At 46.8% G+C, this 19961-nt stretch overlaps 1 protein-coding gene across 3 annotated transcripts; it reads right to left on the minus strand.

Annotated features, from left to right (window-relative positions):
• Positions 1–477: 477 nt before the first annotated feature.
• Positions 478–9590, minus strand: nr2f2 (nuclear receptor subfamily 2, group F, member 2). Of its 3 annotated transcripts, none has more exons than XM_028957799.1 (3): positions 9487–9590; positions 4259–4786; positions 478–3084 (listed from the first exon to the last, which is right to left on the minus strand). In XM_028957799.1, the coding sequence occupies exons 1-3, from the start codon at positions 9524–9526 to the stop codon at positions 2810–2812; spliced, it is 843 nt and encodes a 280-aa protein (XP_028813632.1). In that variant the 5' UTR covers positions 9527–9590; the 3' UTR covers positions 478–2809. The 3 variants fall into 3 exon arrangements, with proteins under 3 accessions (XP_028813632.1, XP_028813630.1, XP_028813631.1); XM_028957797.1 differs by lacking the exon at positions 9487–9590 and adding an exon at positions 5774–7386 and having other exon boundaries at positions 4259–4804; XM_028957798.1 differs by lacking the exon at positions 9487–9590 and adding an exon at positions 5774–7322.
• Between the last annotated feature and the right edge of the window lie 10371 nt (positions 9591–19961).

Here is a 19961-nt window from a genome sequence, read left to right on the forward strand (position 1 = left end):
AAAGGTGGGCTGAAGTAGGGGGCAAGACCAGGCGTCGCAAGGCGCCACATTGACGCGGGAATTCCCCGCTGTACCGCCGGACCGGGTCCGGGTCCGGGTCCCCGCTACCTGTCCACTGTCACCTGATATCGCCACACGCCTCGCAACTGCGCCCAGCAGAAGAAAGCTAATTATTATTACTGATATTATTATTATTATTATTATTATTATTATTATTATTACTATGACCTTTTTTAAAGTGTTAATGGACACCGACCTTCCCCGAAATCTGCACTCTACGATCTTTAATGCTTTCTCGGCAAAATGTATGCGTTCAATCCCCAATCGCGGAGGTAGGGGGTCTCTCTCTCTCTCTCTCTCTCTCTCTCTCTCTCCCCCATTCACACACACACACACACACACACACACACACACACACAAAGCAGTATGCGTTTACTACCCGAGAGGCAGCTCACGAATGAGAGAACAGGGAATGCCTTTTTGATTTCAAATTCATAAATTATAATTTAATACCAAGAACAAATTTACAGCAGAATGCTTGTTTACAATAAGCTAACACAAACAAACAAGAAATTGTTTTCAACTATAAACTTCCACACACACTCACGTATATCACTTGCAATTAATAATAATAATCATAATAATAATAATAAAAAAGTATCTATACGTTATCAATACCCTGCAGTAATATATTTTTATATATTTATATAAAAACGTGGGTCAGTTTAAACTGTTCATAATTACAATCATGTATCATTTCTCTGGTCCATATGTGGCATGAGAACAGGCCAGGAGAGCTGTTCACTCGACTACACAATATGATCCCTTTTTATCCAACCACAACATGGTGTCTTGTGTGTTGAAGAAAAGCCTCAAGACAAGGACGAAATTGCAAGCTTTCAGACGCGCGCACGCACGCCCGCACGCGCGCGCGCGGGCGGGCGGGAGCGCGCGCACACACACACACACACGCACGCACGCACACACACACAAGGCATCTGTTACAGACCAAAAAGGAGCAGAACACTAAATCAAAATAGCTACCCCTTTCCAAACCAGCTCACCCTGTTAAGTCTTAGCCTATTATTCAACGTTTTCTTTCTTTTCTTTTTTTTTTTTCCTTTGTGTTTTTTTTTTCTTTTTTTTTTCTTTAAATACAAGGGCTAGTGTACTGAATGCACAGATTATATCTATACAGTCAAAAACATTTACATTTATATATACCAAAGGTAAAATAGGTTAGCGACCTGTGGCCATGCATTCACAGTCTAAATACATGAAAAAGAAAATGAACAAAACCAAAGAAAAGAAAAGAAAAGAAAAGAAAAAACATTTTTTGTCGTAATATGTATATACATTACAAACAAACTTTCAGTGCTACTAGCTAATTCTGCCACTCAGTTTGAAGACATTTGTATTACCGAAAAAAAATGGCAACCACAGTTTTTTTTTTCTCTTAATCACATATACTTTGTATAAAGAAAAAGAACTGAAATGAATTGACCTATATTTACAACAATACTGCCTCTAATTGTGTCTCTTCAAGTGAAATACACAATCTTAAGACTGACGTTTTTTTTTTCTTCTTCACGACCTAAGCGCCCCCCCCACTTAAAAACACCGTCCAATAATACATTAAAAAAACGAGAGATTTATTGGTTTTTAATCGTTATTTATTTCTAACTGCGCTTGACAGGCACTTTAATGCTTGAAGGGTGGAGGGTGACGTTTCAGGGGTGCAGTAATACTGTTGCTCGAGGTATGCCGGCCTCACCACTACGCGCAAATGAACTCAAATGAAATAAAAACCAACCATCATCCTCCTCCTCCTCTTCTTCCTCCTTTTTAAAATCTGCACCCAGGTCGGATTTTATTTGCCTTGTTCGACAGACCATTTGATCTCTGTTCTCGCCGCCTTCTTCTGAACGCCGCCTAATACTTAACTGTAAATGTGCACCTTTTATTTCTCGTGGGGTGACTCTGGACGTACAGTTAGCATTAAAAAATGATATACGTGAAATTTTAAAAATGTGAAATATAATAATAATAATTAAAAAAAACGTCCGGGTTTGGGTAAAGGTGACCAGGGGGAACTGGGTGGTGGGCAATACTCACTTCTCTCGAACCTGCGTCCCGACTTAACGTGTTTACTGGGGGGGTCACCATTAAAACCAGTAAGTGCGCTTGCAGCATGGAGCATTACCGTTATTTTTTATTCCCTATTGCTGTGGATTACGTTTTAATTCTTGTAGAACGAGTGTTTTTTTTACATTACTTATCTGTTTTATATGAAGTCATGGTTATTAGGAAAAAAAACCGACTGCATACTACAGAATCACATAACCCGGTTTGGAACCAGAAAGGAGGAACAAAAGAAAAATACAAAAAAAAAAAAAAAAAAAAAAAACAGCTATAGATACATGGACACAGGACAATATAGTAATTTGGAAGAGAGAGGAAAAAAATGTCTTTTTCGTCTAAATTTCTCCAAATTGTCACGTTAAATGCACTTTAGAGTTTCTTTCCCCACCAAATGGATTATCAAAATCCTTCCTTGTGTTGTTCTCCATTTACAGTTTCCCCTTGTCTTTTCTTTTCCTTTCTATAAAAAAATGGGTAGGAACAAGTGGTTCAGAATGACACTGGAGCTTTTTTACGTGGATCTCGAAAGTTCGCAGAATGTCTCAATTTGTCGTTGTCGTCGTGTGATTTGTTTTAATGTCACAGTCGTTACGAAAGTGTCTTTTCCTTCGTGAACGTAAAACGTGCGTAACAGCCGTTTCCTCCAACAAAAAGTCCTACACCCGGCTCACTGAATGGACATGTAAGGCCAGTTAAAACTGCTCCCCGACAGCAACATATCCCTGATGAGGGTTTCGATGGGGGTTTTACCTACCAATCGGACGAAAAACAATTGCTCTATGACCGAAGACGAGACTGTGCGGAGCGAAGGCAAGCGCAGCAATAGCTTCCCAAATCGCGTGGGCTGGTTGGGGTACTGGCTGCGGACGTACTCCTCCAGAGCGCACTGGGACTTCTCCTGCAAACTTTCCACGTGGGCCACGTCCGACAGGCCGCAAGCATCTGGGGGACGAGTTGGGGGGGAGAGAGAGAGAGGGAGAGATGACAATTAACGTTAATCGGGACGCGCGCATGCGCACAGGCTTCCTGGCAGGTGGCTGCACGTCGAAAACCGCGTCACTCGCTGAGGTACCCAAAAAGGCGACCTGGGGTCATGTGTGGGGTTTATTATTATTTTTAAAAACATTTTATTTCCTTTATTTTGACGCTCGCTGATTTTTACTACTATATATATATAACATATAGAATAAAAGCGAAATAGGAGCGAAGCAGAGGACGGCTCATCGTCTGCTAAATATTTCATAAAAAGCCCCAAAATAACGGGGAGATGCGGCGTTGCTCCTGACGCACGCCGGGCTTAATGCAGGCCGACAGACAGAGAGATGGGGAGAGAGAGAGAGAGAGAGAGAGAGAGAGAGAACGACTACTAGACCGAAGGGCGACCCCCACCCCCCTCCTCACCCACCCAGACACCCACCCGCCCTCCCGCGCAGTAAACATGGCCGTCGCCGCCATGGCCGCGTCCTCCTGCTCCGCCACGCCGCGACTGTACTCTACTGTAACACGCCGGGAAATGGACGGGACGGGTCTGTGTGTTGGATCTACCGAACACTCGTTTTCAGTCTAAAAATGTATTTATATTAAAAACGGGAAAGAACCCCGGGAAGTTGGGGTCGCCGCCTCCAGAGAGCCCCCTGGCCCGATGAAGACACCTACATCGATTTAATTTTTTTAAAACCGGGGGTGGGTGGAGAGAGGAAGGAGGAGAAGACCGCCGCGCTTTAAACGCGTCTAAATGGAGCATTAGGCCCGGAGCTGCTTCACCACCACCACGTCCTCCTCCTCCTCCTCCTCTTCCTCCTCCTCCTCCGAGCGTGACATCATTTATATCTGTCACCGCACAGGGACAAAAAATACAACAAAGCTCCTGTCGGTTTTACTGTAATAAAACGCAAAAAAAAAAAAAAAAAAGTTCTACGACTTCCGCTGTGCGTAAAATGTGACGTGAATCCACCGCTGACGTTTATTAAAAATAATTTTACTACCAGGCCGCGCTGCCCAGGTCCACAGACGTCGAAAAGTTTGACGGTTCGTCCGCTACGTTTATACACGCTTCCCAAACCTCGAGCGACATTTAATATCGGAATCCACGCGAGACCCGGACCCACGCACTCACCTGTGGTGAACAGCACGATGGCCTTCAGGCAGCTGTACTCGGCCGAGTCGACGTGAAGCGCCTTCAGCTTCTCCACCTGCTCCTGGAAGATCCGAATGTGGTCCATGAAGGCCACCACCCTGTCCGCGGACATGGGCGACGCGTGGAGGCCGGCCGCCGCCAGCAGCGGGGCGACGTGGAGCGGCATGGAGCACTGCGCCGCGTTCAGCACGAACAGCTCGCTCCACGTCAGCCGGAGCAGGGCCACCTGGTCGGTGATCTGCAGGTCCGGGAAGAAGGGGATATTCCGGGCCCACTCCACGGCGCTGAACAGCATCCGGGCCGCCAGCTCGCAAATGTTCTCGATGCCCATGATGTTGTTGGGCTGCATGCACTGGCTGCCGTAGCGGGACGTGGGGTAGGGCTCCGCGCGCAGCAGCAGGGAGATATATCCGGATAGGTAGGAGTGGCAGTGCAGGGGGTCCCCGTTGGTCAGGGCGAACTGGCCGTGGTGGGGCTGCGTGGGCGGCATCCTTCCCCTTTGCACAGCTGCAGTAAAAAGAGAAACTGCAGATATTGATGCTTGAATTCTACAGACGGGCGACATGCTTCATCATTTGGTGCTTCGAGACACACACACACTCACACACACAAACATAATATATATATATATTTATATTACAATTTACAAAAATCTATTTTAAAAGGATAAGCACGTGCAGGGTTTGCGTGAAATATAAAATAAATTCGATACCATAACAGCAGGCCACGAATTTTTCAGAAAAGAAAAGAACAAGAAAAAAAACAAACAAACAGAATAATGTAGGAATCTGGCAACACGCAATTTTATACCCCAATTCCACGCACACGAGGTCACGCGGCCTTTAAAAAAAAACCCAACCAAATAATAATAATAATAGCCAGAGCGAAAAGGGACAGTTTGTTCGGATGCTAACTCGTAACCTACTTAGCTAGCCGGCGCGCAACTACTCCACGGAGCCGGGCCGGCGTGGGGGTGGGGTGGCGTGGCGTGGCGTGGGGTGCGGTGCCGCGACCCGTTTCTCGAACGATCGCGACGCTCGCAACAATTCCAACTAAACGGCGGAGGACCGGGGAGAGGAGTCGGCCCGGCGCCGGCGCAGCCTGTTCCGCAGCCGAGCGCGTTTAATTCATAAAAAAAATCTCCCCCCCCGCCAGAAATATCTATATTTCTATATATATACATACACGGACGGATATATTCATACAGAAATGTATTTACTGTTAATTTAATACGAGAGAGAGAGAAGGTAAATGGCACCGCGGTCGGAAGGGAAGCGGCGGAGCGGCGGCGGAGCTCCCCCCGTCCCCGGCGCGTACCGAGGCGGCCGCTCTCCGCGCTCCGCTCGGGGCCGGCGGACAAAAGAGCCGCGCGGGTCTCCCGGTTTTTTTTTTTCTCCTCTCTTTTTCTTCTCTCTCTCTCTCTCTCTCTCTATTAGATTAAAAATGAATATTATTAATAAAAAAAAAGAAAAAACCAAACAAAAATCCCAATACCTTCCCGCCTCATGCCAACTTTGAGGCATTTCTTGAGGCGGCAGTACTGGCACTGGTTGCGGTGGTGCTGGTCGATCGGGCAGTTCCGGTTGGCGCGGCACGTGTACGTCAGGTTCCTCCGCACGCTGCGCTTGAAGAAGCTCTTGCAGCCCTCGCAGGTGAACTGGCCGTAGTGCTTCCCGCTCGACTTGTCGCCGCACACCACGCACTCGATGTGCTGCGGCTGCTGCTTCTCCGACTGGTTCTGCGCGCCCGGCCCGGTCGGCGTGGACTGGACGCTGTTGTTCGGGGCGCCCTGGACGGGCGTGTGGGGGGTCGGCGGCGCCACCTGAGAGGCCGCCAGGTTGAGCTGGCCCGCCTGGGGGGTCGGGAGGGACAGTCCTCCCTGGGACTGGGAGGAGAGGGTGCCCTGGGTCTCGGCCACATCGTCCTGGGAGCCTCTCCACACTACCATTGCCATATCTGTCAGTCAACGTTAAAAAACTTTTCGTCTTCCGTTTTCGGGCTGCGTGGTGCGTCGTCCCGGGGAGAAAAGCGTCGTGGCCGCGCGTCTCTTGCTGTCGGCGGGGGGATTCGCGGGGACGGCCGTTCAGTCGGAGTGTCCGCTGGAAGGGGCGCTGCTCCGCCGCTCGCCTTTTGTTGTCGTCGCGGCGCCGGGCATGTGGTTAGACGCGGGCAGGCGAGGTCGGTGTCGGGCGCAGCCGGGCTCTCTGAGGCCAAGTCCAGGGTCGCTCCCGCTCATCCATCCAGGAAGCCCATCAGGGGCGGAGGAAATCGGATTATATATATATATATTATATATAATAATCTATATTATATATATATATATATATATGTAAAAAAAGGCAGGAGGAGCCGCGGAGCGGAGAGCAGGGGCTCGGCGCGGGGCTGTACACCGGAGGAGAACCGCTGCGTCGCGGCGTAACTTCCCGGCGTCCGCGGCGTCGGAGGCAGAAGAAGAAGAAGAAGAAGAAAAAAAAACCCCACAAAGCGAAACAAACCCGCCGCCGCCGCCGCCGCTTCTTCTTCTCCTCTCTTCTTCTTCTCCTCCTCCTCCTCCCTCCTTCCGCGTCTTCCTCGTCTCCTTCTCGGCAGCGACGCGAGGCTGGAGCCGCGAAGTCAACTCTCCGGCAGCAGCGAGGAGGAAAAAACAAAAAGCGGAGGGGGACCGGCCGCCCTATACAGCCTCCTTCTCGCGGCGGAGGGAGGGAGAGAGGGAGCGGGAGAGAGAGAGAGAGAGGGAGAGAGAGAGAGAGGGAGAGAGAGAGAGAGAAAATAAAAATAAAAAACCGGGAATAAGGAGAACGCGGAGACGGAGGGGAGAAGGAAGAGAAAGAATCAAAGTGATGGAATATGTTAAAAAGGGGGAGGTTAGGGAGTGACTGCGATTGGCGAGCGCCGGGCTGGCGGAATGCTTTTCCCTCTGATCAGCTCACCGAGCTTCTCTATATAGTGAACTTTGACACGACTGCTGCAACTTAGAACACGTTGCCATGGCGACGGGCTGCCATATAAGGAAGGCGGCCGCGTTTGACTGGTCAGAGCCCGCGGACCGCCCCCTCAACCCCATTGGCTGGTCGGCACTTGTGCTACTTGGTGCCTTGCCAAGGCGAGGAGCGGAGGTCGGGAGGCGGCCGGGTCCTAGAGCCCGCCGCGCGTCGGGAGGAGAGATGGGGGGGAGGAAGGGAAGGAGGGAAGAAGAAAGAAAGAAAGAATGAAAGAAAGAGAGAGATAAAATGGGAAATAAATCCAAGTTTAGTGTTGCTTCTCGAGTTTATTTTTTTCTCTGCCCCGCATTTGAGGAAACATCATATACATTTCCTCATACAAATGAACTTAAGACTGAAAAAAAGACAAAAAAAGATGCATATATTTATATACATATAAAAATACATATTCAGTTCGTCCATGAAACCGACAGAATAAAAGAATAAACCTACAAATACATATATCTGTACATATATTTCATCCAAAAAATAAAACACTGAACAAACAGCAAAATAACGGTTCGTGGAGAAATATTCGCGAGTACGTTTCTCAGGAGGCTTCCTAGATTGCAGTGATATGAAATCCAAACTTAATTTGAATGAGATTGATTTATTAAGGGGTAAGGACCCACACGTTACATGCCTTTTCATTGTTTGAAATGTGTGTATTCATCTTGATTTATGATACTCGTAGACGCTCAGAACACATGATGTGCACTGCAGCCAGATAATGGCGGCATCTTTTTCTTTATGCTCATTTCTGATGGGTCCATCTTTTGTAATCTAGTCAGATGTCTGCCACGGGGCAGGGGACAAATGAGAATATTAGAAAAGTTAAATCCACAGTGCAGTTTAAAGGGGATGTGGCGACGTCAAAAGCCGTCTTATTAATTCTCTGTGTCGGGGTACGAAACTTGACTTTTTTTTTTTTACCCCCTGATCTTTTAGTTGCAGCTACCGTCTTCCACGCGCGCACATGCGAAAAATACCATTCTTATTAATAATAATAACCAGTGGCCTGCACACGACGCAGCATTACTCGCAGCTCACTCGAGAGTAAAATATGTGTACTGTTCAGCAGGTGTGTGTCCGCCTCTCTTTCCACCTTGGTATCAGTAGATTATTAACGTGCGGTGTAATTATGAGAGTTATAACGCAGTAAAATATCGGCAATGGTGACTTCTCGCGCACCAGCAACGAGTTGACGTGGAATCGGGTTAAAACCTAAAAGTTATGGCAGGTACAGTAATAATGAATTACAAACGCAACACCCGGCAGTGGATTATAAACCCCGGTTAATATTGATATTGAGGTGTTATTTATCGCGAATGAATAAAATTGCGGGTGAAGTGCGAGTTGCGTGACCTGCCCCCCCCACCGGAGCTTCCAGGTCGGGTCACTTTTTGAACCCCTCGCCACCGGGGCTGTCAGAGTCGGGCTCCGGTGAAAAATTTACTGCGCTAAACCCGAGCATATGCCGCCAACGTGGGGGCGGGCGGGGGGCGGGTGGGGACCGGCGACGGATCTGCGACAGTATCGGGGTGCCCCCTAGCGTATGGATCATTCCTGGCGCGGAGAGCGCGGGAGAGAGCCATCTTTACGTGGAAGCGGCGCGCGCGCACACGGCTCGGGCGCGCGCTCCCGCTCGCACGGCGGAGCCAACGTGCGCCGGTTTTAATCCCGTTATAGCGCTCCCGAGATTTCTTTTTTTCTCCTCTTCTTCTTCTTCTTCTTCTTCTTCTTCTAATCGACCCGGACGCCGCCGAGGTACGTGAGTAGATCTCCGCCGTGGTCTTATTCATTTTTTTTTTTTTTACCTCTACCGATGTCTGTCTGTCTGTGTGCGAATGTGTGTGTGTGTGTGTGTGTGTGTGTGTTCCCACCACTTTGTACCGCAGCCTGAACGCAGCTCAGACTTTCTGTAAGAAGAAGAACAAAAAAAAAAAAAAAACACTCCGACGAAATAATCCTAAACGTGTCACTTCCAGCAGTCCGATTGCAACTCTGACAAAAAAAATTAAAATAAAATACCGGCTCGATAAACGTTTTAATGTCCGCGTGAAATAGTCTTCGGATAAATCACCATCAACGCGCCGCTTTAAAAACAACACCGCGTCATTTTTTTTATTAAGTGACATTTCCACGCACCAGACTTGAGGACAAGTCGCATGCAGTTTTTTTTCCACCCTTTTCTCGCCATAGTGACAGTGACAGTGACAGACGTACCGAAGGCATGTGCCGTGGACTCGTCCCCCGCGCGCTGCATCCCGGATATAACGGGTCTCGGGCTCTAGTCTCCTCGCTCGGGTTTGTGTCGTGTTCTGTTGGGCTGGACGGTCCATCTGATGGATCAGCACAGCGTCACCCACCCCCCTCCCCACAAAAAAATCCCCGAGACTCTCAGTTTATTAAAATGATTTAGCAAAAAAAAAAAAAAAAAACTTTATGGAGTTAAAAAAAGAACACGGGTGAACTTTTGTAAACGTGGAAGTATATATATATTCCACTATATACTTTTTTTTGCTTTATATGTCCTCGGGTCGGATGGGGACGCCTTATGAAACAGAAATGGCAAATGTGACGTTGATGGTGGTGGTGGTGGGGGGTTCAGCATCAGAAGCAGCAGCGGCGGCTGTAGAAGGCGCCTCGGCTGCGTGGACTGCGTGGGCTGCGTGGCGGGGAGTGGGGAGGGGTGCAGTCCGGAGAGACACCTGTCCGTCCGCGTGGAAACTTCTCCCACCCCACCTCCCCTCGTCCCCTCTCTCTCTGAACCGCATCAGGCGTGCGGCGACGTGTCCAACTTTTCACTCCACGTCGCAAGTAAAGCGTGTGCGTATAACGCCCCCGCTCCACGGCCGGTGGGCTTAATCTGCGCTGCGTGCGTGGAAGTCTAGAGACGCGCGAACGGCTTTTACCAACGCGTGACGCTCAAAAATATTCATTATTACAATAATAATAATAATAATAATAATAATAAATGATTCCGTGCGAGTTTTATTTAACCCGAAGATGACCGCGCACCAGGCAGCGTAATTTCACATATATTTAATATTTATATATATATATATATATATATAAAACTGATCGTTTACCTACATGCAGGAGGAAGAAGGAAAAGAAGAAACTCGGGCCATTTAATCAAAAGCCGCTTCATCGCAATTCTGCTGCTTTTTTTTTTTTTTATAATAACCAGTCGTGTTCGTGGGTTGCATTTCCTGCGATAATCGGCGGTGGACGCTGGCCTTCCCTTCCTGATAATCTGGCCCCACGTTGGATGGGAAGGTAAGAAAAGAAAAGAAAAGAAAAATAGAACTACAGGAAGAGGAAGAAGAAGAAGAGGAAGAAGAAGAGCTATCTTTTCAGATCGAGCCCAGCAAGCGTCGGCACATAATAAAGCGCCGCCGCTGGGACCTTCATCGATTAGGACAAGGACCCAGAGACGCCGCCGCACTAAATATTTACTGATCACACACGGATTGCGGGACCCAGAACGATTTTTTTCGGTGCGCGGACGCGGCTAAGTGGCTTTTTTACGGCTGTTTGTGCGGCGCGGCGGCGCGCACCGGGGCGCGCGGCCGCGAGATGTGCTCCGGTCGGGATGAGCGCAGTTAAAGGTGGATCGATGGCATCTGAACGGAACAGACGGGGCGGACTCGGGTTCTGCAGAGAGAGAGAGAGAGAGAGAGAGGGGTCGATACGATAACAAGAAAAAAAACGCGCAAAAATATCCCCCCCCCAAAAAAACAATACGACGCGCACGTGATCTAATTATTACAATTCACGCACAAAAAAATGTCGATTGTACGTTTTCTCTTGCCGTGAAGCCGCCCGAAGACTTTCATTTAAGGTTCTGATTAATGAAGGTGAGCAGGGAGGAAAGCGCACTTTAATTTTTATCACTTTCTTCGGGGCAGGAGATGGAGGGACGGTGGTGACCCAGGGGTCACCGAGATCCCGGGCTGATTAACCCTTCCAGACCCGGGACGGAGCAAAGGTTAACCAGGCTAATCAACTTGAAGAGGCTGATTAAGTTAGATGACGAGGAGTCAAGGATGAAGATGCGTCTTAGAGCAGCAAAGCCCAAACTTGCCACATTCACCGTGTATTTTTCACCAGCTAAACACAAGTTACTACTACTACTACAATGATGATGATGATGATGCTTACTGGCAACATTGGTTGTACATTTTCACTGATACTAAATACTAATTGCTTGCTACGTGGATTGACGGGTCACAGAGGGCTGAGCTTCAGGCACTACACTTTCTTTTGTTTTGTGTGTGCGAGCGGCCGGATGTATTGTTATTATTTGTAATAAATCCATACGGCATACGTGATAACAAATAATGGCCAATTCACTTCCTAGACAATTGCTTATTCTTGAAACGTGACATCACATCTTTATTGCATTTTCTGTGGGCTTCTTTTTGTGTAATTAACAGCAACTGCGAAACACGGATGCCATGAAACGTCAGTGCAGCATTTGTAGGACAATAAATTTCCTAGTTTTTAATTTGATTACTTTCAGGCCGATTAAGAGAGAAGCCCAATTAAATGTCAACTGGCTAAAAATGCATAAAACAAAATAATATATATATATATAATTTTTATTATTAACACCATCACGCTGCACAGGGCTTAGTCTGATGTTTATTAAAATAAGGAATAATACAGCATTTAAAATAGTTGTGACACTAGTTTTATGTCCCTGCACAAAGATGCACGTCCTTCCTTGCTAATTTTTAAAGAAAGCTGACGGCTCATTCAACAGTCTATGATATCAGTTACAAGCAAATTGAGCGGGATTATGGTTTTATTCGACACAGAAGTCTGGCGTGGTGCCGAACCGTGCTGTAATTTGTCCAACATTCCCTTCAGTCTTAAAACAACACCGCAGCCTCGGGAATTCGCAGGACTTAGCAGTTCTTTGCGGCGCAGAGAGCCGTCGCCACACACCTCGTCGTCTTGAGCGCACTCGTCTTAAGATTTAAAAAGTCCCGCTTTCCAGGTGCGGATTTGTTAATTAGTCGCTCGCTAATTGTGCGCCTCAAATGCACCAAGCTGCCAATCAATTATTAACATGGAGACCACCGAGGCACCGATTCACAACCAAACACCGTCCACAAAGACTCACTGTAGCATTAGGATGGCCGTAAACCGCCAGCTAACGGAACAGAACCACGACGGGCTGGGGACGGTGATTGTCCCGTGAACGTAGCCGACCCCGCTCCCTTGTGTGGACGAGACAGCGGGGTTCACTCGTCGGCCTGCAGTAAGGCCTTCTGCTGATTTAGGGGGCGGCGTGAAGGGACCCCCTTCTCGGAGGGCTTATATCATCCGACGGGGTCCGCAGTTCGGAGCGCTGAAAGGAAGTGGTGTCAATGGATGCGTCAGAGGAGGCACAAACAGATAACTCTCCCGTCTACGTTAGCGTTCGCACACAAAGAGTTGGGGGGGGGGGGGGTCAGTCCCGGTTTGAGTGACACATGCTGCCAAGTGCGGCATTACAGTACCAGACAAAGGACGCAGGCTTTCATGTCGGGACAGGCCGGCCTGTGGCACTGCAGACGACGCATATCCAACAGCTTCGCCCCGACGTGGAGCAACTTCGTTACGCAACGCAGAGGCCGCGGAGCAGAGGCCGCGGTTCTGGTGCCCCGTGGAGGGAAGCGGAGGAACGAGATAAAGCGGCGCTGTCTTCACGAAACAATGATCGAATCGGAACTGCAGCCACATTACGCAGATTAACATTATATACCTTGTTGCACAACATACGTAATATACATTTAAATGCATGGTTATATATATATATTTTAAAATGAACAATGCCTGCAAAGCCTTTAATTACATTAACGAATCTGATTATTAAGAACAATTAACACTTAATAATTGCGTTTTTGCTTAAATTTGCACCACTTTCTAAAATAAATTTGGATATTAAATCAAAATGAACTGGATTATGAATATACACACTCAGTGGCTCTCTTAGTGTGTATATTCCAGTACCAATATTTATACAAACACTTCCAGACATGACAGATCATATGCACAAGAGCAGCAAAGTGCCGTTTATTACAGTGAGCAAACTGTTTACATCAGCATCAGCGTTTTATACCATTTTTACTAATTTAAAAAAAAAAATGCAACCGAAGAGGACGTTGAATGTGACATGTTCTCTTTTCTTAGCATATTTTGCACAATTTGCTAACATCTAGTAATAAAGGGAACTGTGGACAGTACTACGGGTTATTTTAACATTTTAAGTACAAATGGAACCACCCTTTCAACTTCTAGGCTTGATGCTCAAGTGGACTGAAGTCTCGTATTTGCCACCGTGAGGGACATTTTGGTCGGGTGACATGACGAAACGGTGATGCTCTAAAGACAGCTGAACTAATGCGGGCTATATTTTGTAATGAATGGCATGGAGGGTTATGAAAGAAGGATACTCATCACTGTGTGTGTGTGTGTGTGTGTGTGTGTGTGTGTTACTACTCCATTTCTGTTCCTTTGTGCCCTGAGGGCCAATCTTAGAAGGAGGCAGAATCAAGATAGCGCACAGGGTTCAATTCACCAATGACGGATTACAGTGTCAATTTAAACATCTGAGGAATTATTTCTTTCAGTTTTCTCTCGCTAGGCTGATAGTCGGAACATCTTCTTCCGGTCTACAGCGCCTACCTTTAAAAAGCTAAACTTAAAAAAGATAACTTTTTTTTCCCGTCTTCATCTTGATTGTTCTTGTCTTTTCAGGAATTCCTACCTTCCTCAGGGACAAGTGTGGTTTGCGTGTTTCTCTGAAGGCCTGTCCCAGGCAGAAAGCCTTTAATAACATCGCCATGATTAACTTCATTAGGCACATTAGCAGAGTAGCTGTTTAGCTGCAAATGTGTGAAATGTCTGTCTTTTATGCTAAAACCAACATTTATGCATGCTTCTGACGGCAACATTTTTTTAATGCGTTTGAAAATGTCAGCGTTAACTTAATTACAATGTTTATAAAAAATATATATATATATATATATACTGGAAAAGCTCAGAACCTGCATCCAGTCAGGCCCAAATGTCAGCAGAATTATCAGTGGGCGAGTCTCCGCAGGATGCGTGTGACGTAACGTCCTCCCCGCAGCAGCGGCAGCGTACAGTATATTTGTCTGGCACGACTGTACGGACGGGCATCTCGCCGTAGGGGCGGGCGGTGTGGACGCAGCATCACGCCGCGCTCGGCCTATCGCGTTGCGGCATGAGGCGCTGAGCTCCGGCCGACACGCACCTGATCTCGGCTTTCCTGGGTGTCATCTGCTCGAGACATTAGGCGTCACATGGCGAGGGCGAAGGCAGCTATTGAAATGTGGCTGAGGAAGATTAATAGGGCTTGTCAGAGTTGGGAAAGCAGTGCTTTCGCTGTAAACCTAAACTCGGTGGAGATGAAGGCCTGTCAGATTTGTGGGTTGGGCGCCCCTTCCAGGTAAAATGAACAGTCAACTCCGCGCACAGAAGACGTTATTAAAAGATTTTAAGACGGATGAATGGCTGCCAGTCCGTGCAGACGTGGGTGGATGTTTAAGTTCCCGGGTATTATGAAGTGTGCAATGATGTATGTGTGGAAGAAAAATGTGAAGTTAATAAACAAAGTGCATTTTTCTTTTCAAGAATTTGTGTCCTTTGTCTTCATTAACGGCTCGTGTGAATTAATTCGGCGTCAGAACTGCATTTTTTTCTGTTGCCCAAGTGTCAAAAAAAAAACAGAGAATTCCACCTTAATTGTTCTACGTTCTTTAGTTATGAGAGCTACAATACCCCCCCCCCCCCCCCCCCCCCCCCCCCATCATATCCTAAATATGAACCTGCGGAGTTAGAAAGTCTAAACTTGTCTTCAAAAACAGCCCTAAATCGGTATTTATTGCTTAGCCTAAACTGACACTTTTATAGCAGAGAAACTGCTGGCTTTCCATTTCTCACCAGCTATGAAAAGCGGGAGATATTATTTTCCACGCAGCCACTCCCGCATCACCGTCCCGATCTGGATTTAATCACCGGCCATTGGACTGAACTCAAGTTATTAGGAAATATAAATATTTTCAGAAGTAATCAAAGAGCCCGGCCGGGGGAGAGAGATGGATTCGGCATTTCGATTGGTCCTAATTGGAAGCAGCTTGTTTCTAATGAGGACTACTGGGAAACCTGGACAGAGGTTTGGTTCTTCCCTGCCCCTGGACACTTTTAAGAGCTTATTATATGCGCTACCTGTCTGTCATTTGTTAGTGCATGGTTCAAATAAATAAATAAATAACTGTATCGAACACACAGCACAGCTCTGCAAATTTAGCAGCTCCAATTACCACAATGCAAAGGCCAGTCTTTGTCCTGTTGCCAAATAATGGACAGAACTCCAGTCGAGTGGGAAGAAGTAAGAAAATGCTGTCGCTGTGCTTAAGTTGCTTTTCTCATGACACACTGGTAATTTGATACCTGCCACACTACATATCTATAATTTCTATAAGTTGCCTCCCCGATTCCACTTTTAAGATAAATATTGTCTAATTGTATGTGTTGCAGCAGAAATAATGGGTTAAGTGAATGCACTTTAAGCCACTTTTTGTACACCAGTCTTCACATCATATCACATCAAGATGATCCGAAAAGGATTTGGCAGTCATGGGACTAAAGGAATGTTCTTCCTGTTGTTGGATGTTAAAATATCCATTGGGGTCAAAGGTCACCACTGTCAGTGTTGCGTTTAATCCTTGAACCTAACATGCTCTCCCCCCGGAGCCAGGAATCGAGCTGCAATTCAGACTGACTGACTGACTGTGGAAAAATGTGTGTATAATAAAGTCTGGGTGTGTGTGTCCATCTATGTCCTGTAGACAATTAAAACACAGTGATGAAAATGTAAGGGTTTTGCACCTTTGAAAACAAGATCTGACAAGGTGGGTAGGATGAGAAAAAGCACCTTTTAATGTGGTCGAGGTGCTGGCAGAAGACTAGATGGAACCTTCTGGAGACATGATCTGACCACTGTCCTCCTCGGAAAGGACGAAACAGGACGCCTGTTTTAACCTCTGTGTAATTTGTGTGGCCGCTCGTTTTTTAAATGCAGACCTCCGACTCCATTCATAACTCCCGTACACAGGTAACACCAACACAACACTTCCTGCTTTCTAAATGCCATGAAAAACTAGGACTTCAGACATTGTTTATTTTCCCCCTGCAGCAGAAAGAAAGTCCCTAACCTTTTTTTTCCCCCCAAGGGGACATATGTCACAGCGAGTGTGTCTCAACATTCAAAAAAAAGGAAAGGAAAGAGAGGCGAGCACACACACACACACACACACACACTCGACATGAGATTTAATGAGTGCTGAGTTGTTGTGGTATTTGCTACCCAGCCAAAAAAGCTGGGCTACGTTCAGGAAGCATGCAAAGTGTCTGCAGTGAAAAACCATTGTCAAACAAGATTTGGGATCAATTACCCAGACAGAGAGTGTAATGTTTATACGAGCCCTCCGAAAAGCGCAGAGCAGCCGAGGCGAACCCGGGCGGCTCCTCCTCTCGGACCTGGGGGAAGACATTCATTTTGTCACTTCTGTGTCATTTTCCGCCACACCCGCGAGCCCCATGGACCGTGGGCCATTTGAGTGAGCACACCTAAAATAAGTGTGTCTCCATTTTGGAAATTTAACAAGGGGAGGTGGGATGGGTGGGCGGGCGAGGCGAACACGCATAAACATTTTAAGCAGTGACCCAGTTGGCAAAAATAACAACAAAAAAAGGGAAATTCTCAAGGACGCCAAAGAACAAAAAATACAAAAATGGACCCTCATTATGATGCCTATGTGAGTAACAAAATAAGGGACTTCTTGTGACAAGAGGACCAGGAGGGCTTTCCCAAAGTTGAAGGTAAATCTCCTCAGACCCAAAACCGACCCCTCGGCACTGGGGTGCATTTCTGCAAAGGCGCAACCCACCCACCCCCCACAATATCAGGAAGGGGGGGGGGGGGTTGTGGAGCCGGAACATTAAGTCAGGCCGAGGATGTAAGTTATTACGTCCCAGGGGCCGGCTGCTGTGGAGGATGACCACAAAACTGTTCCGAACACTTTCTGGCCTAATCTGTCTTTATCCAACTAAGGGGATTAATGATATCAGGCACAGTCTTTAACCTTGGTTTTAAAAGGTCTGTTTATGCCTTGCTTTGGCTTAGTCCTTTTCTCTTTTTTTTCACAGCAAAATTTCTATATGTAAAATTTTTTTTATATTTTATCTTCTCCCCCCAATTCCAGCAGTAAACAACAGTGTGGCCGCAGAGTGCGGATTTTCCATTAGTCCGCTATAAGAAGCGGCATGGAGAATGTGGGCTGCAGCCTCTCGCCATATGGTGTGCTGTAAACAAAACTCGCGTCACCGCATTCCTTTCAGGAGGAGTAACCGGTGTGGAAGTCAAAAGGCAGGGCGCCGGGTCAATGGCTACGACATGCCCGGGACAAAATGTCACACTGCATGGCAGTTTCTGTTTACACGAGGCAAATGAATGCATTCACGTGGCGGGCGAGCAGGCTTCCTTCATGCAGGAACGGTTAATCCGGGGCCCATCGGCGCCGTTGTTCCCTCGCAGGCGTGCGCCCGGCTGAAAATACGATACGGGAATGATACAGTCTGCTCGGTTCACTGACACCACTTGAGTTTTATAATGCCACGTTCTCGCTGAAGAGTCCGCTGCCCACAAAACAGCCCAAAGTTATAAACTTGACACATAATCACAGCCTAGCGGCCGGCTAATGACGTGTGTGTGTGTGCGTGTGTGTGTTTTTTTTTATTCTTCTCAATACGAGTATGCGTGTGCCACTTTACAACAGAGCCGCTATTAAATTGGAAAACACAGCCCCTCGGCCGAGAGGTGTCCGTGGGGGTGCCACAGTAAATTTCTCCTCAGACCGGCGGCGGTTCTCAAGGCAACAGTCATAGTCTGTGGTGTATCATGCAATAAATTTGACTTTGGTTACAGTAAATTAAGTCTGTGGTTCACCACAAAAGGCCCTTCAGTGTTAACAATCTCAAGTGCCTGTTTGGGAGGTTACCACGGCGCACGCCGTAATATTTCACCCCATCATGTCTACCTGTCTGTTAATATGCACTTATAATCTCCACGTGTTTATTAGGGCTGGGACAATAAATCGATATGGCAATATATCGTGATGCTCCCTCTAGTGATACATTATTGATACGTCTGTATTCAGCTTTAACTTATATACATATATAACTTAATATATTTGAATAATATTGCAAAAAAAAAAGTGTAATCAAACTGAAAGTCCTTTTTCTGCTTCAGTTAAAATGATATTCGAGAACTGTATCTCAGGTATGGTTGAATTGGCATTAGTGTAACACGACTGTTTTCCACACGGGTTGCGACATTCAAAGACAGGAACTCGAAAACCACCTGGAACCAGCGTGCTTTGTCTTCTTTCTGCACCGGCCTTTTGGACTTTGTGACATGGCCTGATCACAAGGCATGGAGTTAAAGTTGCACCAAGCGCTGGGATCCTTCAAGAAAATCCTCCACGGCACGACTTTCTTCAAATTTACCATTGCATTGTCTTCCTTAAATACGTCCTCCCCCTTTTTTGAAATGCTCCTTTTATACATATGCTGTTGCTAGATCAACATCCAACAGACATGTATCAGGAACCAATATGGAACCAGAGGAGTGAACTGGAATGTAAGATTTGTCAGAAAAAAATAAATCGGTAGAATTATTTCATATTGACACAGCAGTGACCTTGCGTTACGTTACACGTAACAGTGGAGCAGACACAAAAGCAACCTTCTTGTCTGAGGCACAATCTCCTAAAACACGTACTGACCTTAATCTGCACAGAACAGCCAGCAACTGAATCAGCTGCATCCAATAGCTGAGGAGTCACCAGAGACCGTTAGATTGGTTCAGACAACGTGGCCTGACCCAAAAGGCTGAATGATCCACACCGCTCACCATTGTGTTGACAATTCACACCATCGGGTCATGCACTGGCTAATCCTTCACACGACGTGCCATTCTTGCGGCGCGGTGGGTAAATGTGAGCGCCGGGCAACTGATGAACAGGAAGAGATTACACACCTTTTGTTGTTTTTTTTCTTCTTCTCTTTATTGTGCAAAAAATGAATCCCTTACGTAACTTACATCTAAGGATCATTCGTTGTTTTATTATTATTTGTATCTTTTCACAAGATCGTGCTCGACTGTTAACCAACACCACCCCGTGACACACTGTGGTCTAGACTTTCCTTTATGAATGAAACATAAGCAGAGCGGAGATGGGTGTGGTAAATGTGAAAATGAAGAGGGCTCAGTGATGGTGTGTGTTCGGCGGCTGGCGGCAGCACCTGGGCTCGGGGCCGGTCTCAGCCTTTACTCGCGCCCTGTGTCAATTTGCAGATCACACAAAGTCAAACAGAAAAAAAAAAAAAAAAAAAAAACCTGCTGAGGGGATCACCCTTATGTCCACCCTCCCCACAACTTCTCTAATCCCCGACTCCAATTACAAGTCAGGCTGATTTTAATGAAATCTCATTCTACATAATGAACCCTGTGGAGGTCAGCATTCCTCATCAAAGGTAAACTGCTCAATGGCCTTATTAGTCGGGCATGTTTGCATTTTTTCCCCTTAAATAATCGCCCGTTTTACACGTTGTCAGCT

This window comes from Denticeps clupeoides, chromosome 17 (assembly GCF_900700375.1).
Source record: "Denticeps clupeoides chromosome 17, fDenClu1.1, whole genome shotgun sequence".
NCBI classification, from domain to species: Eukaryota; Metazoa; Chordata; class Actinopteri; order Clupeiformes; family Denticipitidae; genus Denticeps; species Denticeps clupeoides.

Coding starts and splice junctions, on each gene's coding strand:
- nr2f2 (XM_028957797.1), bottom strand. CDS start 6,233: ATGGCAATGGTAGTGTGGAGAGGCTCCCAGGACGATGTGGCCGAGACC. Junction 4,805..5,773: donor AGTTGGCATGAGGCGGGAAG/GTATTGGGATTT, acceptor CAATATCTGCAG/TTTCTCTTTTTACTGCAGCT. Junction 3,085..4,258: donor CATCGTGCTGTTCACCACAG/GTGAGTGCGTGG, acceptor CTCGTCCCCCAG/ATGCTTGCGGCCTGTCGGAC.